The 8,354-nt window shown below is 36.3% G+C and overlaps 1 protein-coding gene across 2 annotated transcripts in view; it reads right to left on the reverse strand.

Moving 5' to 3' along the window:
• Window positions 1-2,946: 2,946 nt before the first annotated feature.
• The window catches only part of LOC123462074 (olfactory receptor 4A15-like), a 9,708-nt gene continuing 4,300 nt past the window's right edge, over window positions 2,947-8,354 (reverse strand). Inside the window, exon 2 of one of the 2 annotated variants that reach the window (XM_045153926.1) lies at window positions 2,947-3,844. In XM_045153926.1, coding sequence (XP_045009861.1) covers window positions 2,947-3,844 — 898 coding nt within the window. Of the gene's footprint in view, window positions 3,859-8,354 lie in introns of those variants that run through there. The other variant, XM_045153917.1, reaches the window with a different exon arrangement.

An 8,354-nucleotide genomic window follows, 5' to 3' on the forward strand; every position in this document is an offset into this window, starting at 1 on the left:
ATAAGATGAGATAAGAGTCAATAGCATTATAATGAAGTGAAGTAACCCATCCCAGAAAACCAACTGTCCCATGTTCTCTCTCATATGTGGCTCCTCACAACAAATGTATAGACTTGTGCATGAGCTAGAACCAAAAATCAGTATCAGAGGCCAGTAAGCTAAAAAAAAAGGCGATGAGGGAGGAAGGAGAGGGAAGGACTTAAGGGGATGGTATTGTATATATGTAAGTAGAAGAACAGATTACAGGGAGGGGAAAGGACTAAGTGAGGTCAGGGGAAGAGATTGTGTAAAACAAGGGTGAGGGAAAGGTCAATCAAAATTCAAGGTATTCTGAATAAAGACATACTACTTTTTTGAACAATGACACATCCAGAATCCATAGATTGTTACTAGAAAATTTTCAATGCCAGGGAGTTTTGCCCAGGGAGGTCCCTGTTGCCTCCAGAACATTATAGGCTATTGCCAAGGCCCTTGGTTTCCCATGAGAAAGAGATGGTAAGATCTTATTGCTGAAGACTTCACATGCCTAAGCAGCAAAGTCACTGAGAAATCAAGCTGGTGCTGAGCAAAAAAGTCTCCCTGCAGACAAGCCAACTGAAAGCTGGAAAAAGCTACACTGTATGCACCCTTATGGGAGACAGAAGTCATCAGAAGTGAAAACAGTGAACACTGGAAGCTCAAGTTTGGCCAAACAGGCCAAATGACCAAACGAGTGCAATAGTGCTGTCTGCTCTGGGGGAAACCAACTGCTCTCTAATTGGACTGAAGGTCCACTCTATGGGAGGGAATACATGCCTGGTACTGAAAACCTAATCAAAAGCCTATGGCAGAGGAGGTCATGAGCCTTGGGAATATAAAGCCTGATCTTGTGTGGATAAATGCATATATCATTCTCACCAAATTGCCCTGAAAGCACTACATTTAATGTTTATATTCATGTATTTATACTACTCTCATTTCTGGTTAAAGAAACTTCTCTTTTCAGATGGCAATGACCACTGGGATGACTCAAAAGTCAAGATAGTGCTGGGAAAAAGGGATGGAGGAGTGTCCAGCACTGAAACATCTCACACCCTCCAAGGCTCAGGGTCTATTGTGGAAGAGGCAGTGGAAAGAATGTAACAACCAAGGGAAGGATAACACTCCTTACATACAACTGTCTGGACAGAAATTGGTCTCAATATCCATGACCTCACAGTGCTTAGCAATAGATGTAGAAGACACTCATAATAAGAGAAAAAGACAATGACATCAAAATAAAAGAGAGACTAATGGAGAGAGGGAGGGGATATGATGGAGAGCAGAGTTATGAAGGGAAAAGTGGGGGAGGGGAGGGAAATATCATGGTTTGTTTTCTTTAAGTATAGAAGATGTATGTGTATATATATATATATATATATATATATATATATACACATACATATATACATATATATATATGTATATATATGCTGACATATACTGTATATACTTGCTACTTTGTAGCAATTCACCTACATCTTCAAGTTCCAGTTCCCACCCCAGTTCTTGTCATCACTCTTTTATTTATCTGTTGATCGGAACCTAGGCAGATGCCAAAATACTGTAAATGAATTAGCTTGAGCATATAGGTATTACTTTGGTATGCTGCCTTTATTTTCATTAGATATATATCTAATACTGGGATTCCTGGCTCATATAGTACTACTGTTTCTAATTGTTTGAGGTAAATTCATGCTGTTTAGAATAATGAATGGCTCAGCCAATTTTCTTCTCCACCAAAAGCAGATGAGAGCTACCCCTGTTTTTTTTTTTTGCATCTTCAACAGCATTGGTGATTTGTCTTTCTTAAAGTAGCCATTTTAACTGAGATGGAATGGTATCTCACTGTAGATTTTATTTTAATTTCTCTGATAATTTCTAATGTTGAGAATTTGTCATGTATTTGGCCTTTTCTCTAGTATAGTCTGCAGTGGTTTGTGGTTTCCACTATAGATTTCTATCACCTCTTTTGTAAAGTTTATCCTTTGGTACTTTGGTGCTGATGTTGAATATAGTTAGTATAAAATGAACATACTTAGTATTAATTTGAATTATTTTTTCAACTAATATGATATTTCTGTATAGAATCTTACTGAATTTTGGATATTTGTTTCCTATTCTGCAACTTTACTAAATTCCCTTATCTATTCTAAAAGATTTTTGATGGAGTCTTTAAGTTTGACTACATCATCAGCTGACAATGATGTTTTGACCTGCCTTTCCAATTTGGAATGAAAGACATGGGACAGTGAGTACAAAGACAAGGAATCAGAGAAGTTGACTATAGAATAAAAGGTATTATGGACTATGGAATAAAAGGGATGGATTGTGTACTATGAAGAGCATACATTATTTAAAGTGAATGAATTTTATTTAAAAAACATCAAAATATATATTTTAATACTACATATTCCCACAGTTAAACTATTTAGCTATAATTGGAATAAAGTTTGAGTTAGGAGACAGGAATAATATCAGGGACGTACACAAGAATATTATTAATGCATATTACATTGGATAGCATAAAATTACAACATTATTGAAATAATAGAACCTATAAGGTACACTCTTTAGCTTGAAAAGTAAACTTATTATAGATTAGATCTCTTTGTATTCTGTAACTAATGGCACATAACTATAGGTGATCAAAGTACACTGCATTTGGGTGATGCTGAATATGTTTTAGCTAGTCTTACCACAAATCCAAAAATTATGAGTAAATATGTGAGATGAATATGTTAATTTGTTCATGTTAGAAACCTCATTAATTGATCCTTGTATTGAGATATGATGTATACATGTCGACAGATTTGCATATAAAAAATCATACCAGAAGAATCCACTGGGTAGATGGCATTATCCTTTGTGAGAAGTGATTGGTCATTGTTGATGTACGTTACTAACATGTTCACTGAGGAAGCATTATTACATTTTCCACCAGAGCTTTTCCATAGAATTTTTCATCTCTGAATTTCTTAAGGTGTATATTAAAGGATTCAACATGGGAGTGACAACTGTATAAAAAACAGTAATGGATTTATCAATAGGAAAGTTGGAAACAGGCCTAGCATACATGAAAATACAAGGAACAAAAAAGAGGACAACCACCGTGACATGAGAGCTGCAGGTAGACAGGGCTTTGCGCCTCCCTTCCAGGCTATGTGTCTTAAGAGAGTTTAGAATGACTCCATATGAAGCCAGAAGAATTATGAAGACCACTATACACATGGCTCCACCATTGGCAATGACAGTGATGCCAATGAAGTAGGTGTCAGTGCATGCAAGTTCTAATAAAGGAGACATGTCACACATGAAATGATCAATGACATTAGGGCCACAGAAAGGAAGGTTATACACAAAGAGAATTTGAACCAGAGAGTGTGTGAAACCCCCAGCCCAGGCAACCACCAACAGGTGAATACAAACCCTTTGATTCATGATGCTCAAATAATGAAGTGGTTTACAGATTGCTATATAGCGATCATAGGCCATTGCCACAAGAATAACAATCTCAGTACCACCAAATAAGTGCTCTATGAAGAGCTGGCTCATGCAACCTGTGAAGGAGATAGTCTTTTTATCAACAAGTAAGTCTATAATCAACTTGGGTGAGATGGAAGTGGAATAAACAGTATCCAGGAGTGACAAGCAGGCAAGGAAGAAGTACATTGGGGAGCCCAAGGAAGGGCTGGCAATAACTGTCACTACAATGAGTAGGTTGCCCACAATTGTCACAATGTACATGAGTAAGAACATGACAAACAGTGCTTTCTGCCCAACAGGATCCTGAGTGAGGCCTAGGAGGACAAATTCTGTGACATTGCTTCCCTGGCCCATTGACTTGTTTATAAAGCTAATTTCATGGGTGAGAGCTCAGGACAATAGGACCTCCTGCACAAAGTTGTGAACAGAGCCACGGGTCCATTCTGACGTGGAGGACATCTTCACCATTATCTTTTACAGTAGCCAACCTGCAGTAGAAGTTTAGAAGTATTTCTGAGTTCCTTTCTCCTTCTGTTGATGATTCTACTTCCCCTCAAATGATTTTGTTGATCTTTCAATAGCAGTGTTGAGGATATTGCAACGGTCTCTTGGCTCTTTCCTTCATGGAGGAATGCCTTCAACAAACAAAATAGTTTGAGCAGAAGCTTATTTAGCAAAGCCACATAAGCAAAAATAAAAGAAGTCAGCATTCCAAAGAGAAATGGGAGTGGGCTGCCCCAAGATGGATACCAGAATAGTGGTGTCCCACTTATTTTAATTTTTATGAATATTTTTGAAGTATAATGACCCTTTATTTATCCCAAATCATGGTGTACCAGACCTACCCTTTAGGTATTTACTCCCATGATCTCCACACTCTGAGTGATATTATAGTAAGGTCATGTCCTGTGAGGATTCAAACCCTTCATCCATGTCCATGTGTGGGTGAATAACCTGGTATCTTAGTTTCTGATACAGTTGAAACAACGTAACTTGCTGCTTCAAACACAAAGGGACATTCTGATCACCAGGAGACATGATTACTAAGATGTAACTGCAGTTTTTCTTAGTCAACTCATATCTAACTCCTTGTGTATGAATCAGACTGTGGTGGTTTCCTTTGTGAAATAGGTGGAGGGTTTTGTAAAAAGCTGTTCTTTTACAAGGGAGAGTTTCATATGAGCAGGCTGTGGTCTGCAAAAGACTAGCCTTGTTATTTTTTTTCCAGAGCTTTATACTTCCTCTATCTGATCAACTTGGCTATCTACTATTCAGCTGTAAGCCCTCTTATTTTTCTTTCTCGGACTTCCTGACCTTCCCATTTTAACCCTAACATTCATTTCAAACAACATCTCATAAATATCAATACCACCAACCACTCATACACTCGGACTTCCTCAGAAGGTGTCACATTATAGCACAGTTATCAGCTATAACAGTGAAAAGGTTCCTACATTTCAGAAATGTACTTTATGTGGCATCAGTAAATCCTGAATATGTCAACAAATATAGAATAAGACTTATGAGCCAACTAAATCTGTGGAGTTTTAAAATATTATCAGTATCACTTGGAAACATCTAATCTATTGTGATGATATTGTACAATTCAACATATGATCTGTACACTGCAAAAGACTCAGTCTTCAGAGATCTGTCATTAAATTTAAAGAGCTGACTTTAAATTATATCAAGAAGCCACAAAACTCTTTTGTACATTTTTTCTCTGTAGCAATTACATCATCTGACTTTTACTGTAGAGACTTCTCAGTAGTCACAATTCTGCCCATTAAATTCTCACATTTACTAGATTGCTAAACACATTTACATCCCTATACTCATCTTGAGCAAATATGATTTAATTAACTTGATCTAACCCATGAGTTACTTCATTAAAAAGCTAGTATATTTTTATAACTCTTGTAGTAAGTGAGGTAGAGAAACAGAAGAAAATAGAAATGAATTAGTTGTAGAAAATATTCCATCATGTTACATATAATTCTTCCTGTATAGAGGATTCTTAAACACATAATTAGTGTTCTGAACTCCTAAATTAGTACACTAAAAGACAAAGTCCATATTCAGTATGGAATAAATCATTGGTCTGGGTAAATTTTCTCAAATGTAATGACAAATATGTCTCAGTTTGTACATCAAGAGGTAAGGGGATTATACCAAGAATATTTTAGAATCCTTGCCATCCACCATCCTACTACATCCTGCTGACAATTACTTTTATTCATATTTGTTCAGTCACCAAAAATGTTCACAACGGTTACTATTCCTTGAAGTGTTAAGCAGTAATAAAACATGATATAACTAATTACTTTGACCAAATAATGACTATAATTCTCTCATTGAATGTTATCTAGAGATGACTCAGAGCATACTTGGGACAGAGCATAGGACAATGGTAAATAGGTAGGTCTGGAGAATATGGCTTGTGTTGCCCTCTTAGGTTCATTTAGCTGTTATGAGGGTAACTTTGATCCTATAATAAGCATCCTATGCCTCTTCTTCATCACTTCTGCCAAGGGTCATGCTCAGTACCTTCTTTGCCTGGATGTTGTATTCTTGCTTCAGTAGTTGCTGTTATAATCAGAGTGTTTAAAGCAGTGCTCATGTCTGTTAAATGTAAATATGATATCTGCTATTAATGTTTTTTAATATTTAACTGCTACCAAATAGATTAAAACATCACAATCCCTGTGAATATATGAGTTGTTATTATAGTCCAGGATATATTACATAATCTTCAACATTAAGCCATGTGTCTTGGAAATTATCTATTTTATCATTGATAAGTAGTGGGCATACTTACCTGTGGAGGAATGCACATTGTCAGGAAGCAAGCAAGCATATTCTCTATGCAGGGATTTAGTAGCAGAAAAGAGCAGATGAAGAGAGGCTGAGCTTTATTTAGAGTCCAGCCATGATGCTCCTTTCTGTGAGTGCCATGCCCTTTAAAGCCAACATCTGCTTCAGCAGATCTGCATTTGCAGATGCTGCAAACAGAGAACAGCACACCTGCATAGACCTTAAACTTTTCTATAAAAAGTACAGTCTCTAAAAACATCATAGGTTTTACAAAAACAATGTTGTGAGTCCTAGGTGACTGTAGATGAAGTGATCTCTGATCACTGGTTTCTCTACATATATGTGCCAGCGTGTCTCCTGGCTTTATTTTATGCATCACTGAAACCTACATCAAGCCTCAAGAACATGAAAGACTTAGATATGCAATTTTAATTTTCCAATTAAAATGTATCTAAAATAAGCACATTTTATTTAGCATATACTATAAAATATAATGTCTATAAACAAAGAAATATTTTTTGTTATTATGCATAAAACAACATATCAAATGTTCTATGACAGTGTGAAAAGTAAACAGATCAAACTATAAAACCAAAAGCAAATATGCCATGTTCTATTCCAATTAGCTTCTGTATTTTTCACTTTAATTTTCCCCTATTCATAAGCCTCCCATGAGACCCCTGTGACCTTTTAAGAAATGGCTCTATTTTAGTGTCACAGGAAATTCACCCTAGGCTCTTTTGAACATTGGTTTCAACAATTCACATACTTGGGTTGGCTTGTTGTTAAGAAAATCCTTGTCTCTCTTAATAAGGATGGCTATGGTATATAAAAATGTAACTACACTTATAAAGATAGATATAAAGATGTTATATAATATCAATGGTCTTACTATGTAAACATACTTGAATATTCTTAGGTGCTGTGAAATATCAAACAAAAATAAAGATGCTGTTTTCACACAACTATGCAAAAGAGTAACTCAACTGATGCAACTAACTGTCCAAAATCATTCTTCCTATCACAAATAAACAAAAACTAAACATTAATAGTAGTTACATGAATTTTTCCCCTCTGGTCTATTTTTTGTGAAGTAATAAATATTTACAGTAACTTTTTACCCAACAGGTTAAAAACAAAGATATAATCTCAAGGAAAAGCTGATGTTAGAGAATTCTCATAAGCAGAGGAAGACCTCTTCAGTCTTTTACTCAGAATCTTCCTGAAGGCTTTTCTTTCCTAGTTAAAACATCTAACTCCAATATATTACCCAAGGAAATTGATATCTTCCACAGGCTTCTATAAGCATAAGCAGTAGTGGATAAATAACAAGAGAATATGCTATACCAATTAATAAATACCAAATAAAACAGTCATCATTTGGGCTTAATTGAGTTTTCAGAAGTCTCCTGGGTAATTCTAGCAGCAAAATAATTCTTCCAATATGTGTGCAGATTATTCTACATGGGCAGGAGATTCCACATAATCACTATTTCCATTGAGAGGTTGGAAGATCATTATAGATTAGTTTGCTAGAGTACTTGGGACAAATCCAAGTAAAGAAATATCCTCACATCTGACATCCCCTCCACCCATTCTTAAGCCATAATCTCTTACTGCGTCTAGAGCTTTATTGGTCTCTGATACCCTATGTGAATAGGGCTACAGAAGTATGTGGTCACATAAACACCTAGTTGCTTTTATGGATCCCAAAGATCTAACTAGAAGGGCCTTAAAAGCATTCCTTGGGCCTCAGGCTTGCACTAGAAGTTCTTTTACTCACTGAGCCATTTCTCTAGCTCCTCAATGTATTTTTTCTCTTCATTTTTTGAGGGGAGGGTAGTTGAGGTAAGGTTTCACTCTAGCTCAGGCTAGCCTGCAATTCACTATGTAATCTCAGGATCGTTCCTGAAATTACTGCAATCCTCCTACCTCTGCCTCCCAAGTGCTGGCATTAAAGTCATGTGCCACCATGCCTGGCTATTTTGTTTTATAGATGCAAAAAAATTCAGGTGTAGGGAGATTACTGGAATCAT

Source organism: Jaculus jaculus, chromosome 1 (assembly GCF_020740685.1).
Source record: "Jaculus jaculus isolate mJacJac1 chromosome 1, mJacJac1.mat.Y.cur, whole genome shotgun sequence".
NCBI lineage: Eukaryota > Metazoa > Chordata > Mammalia > Rodentia > Dipodidae > Jaculus > Jaculus jaculus.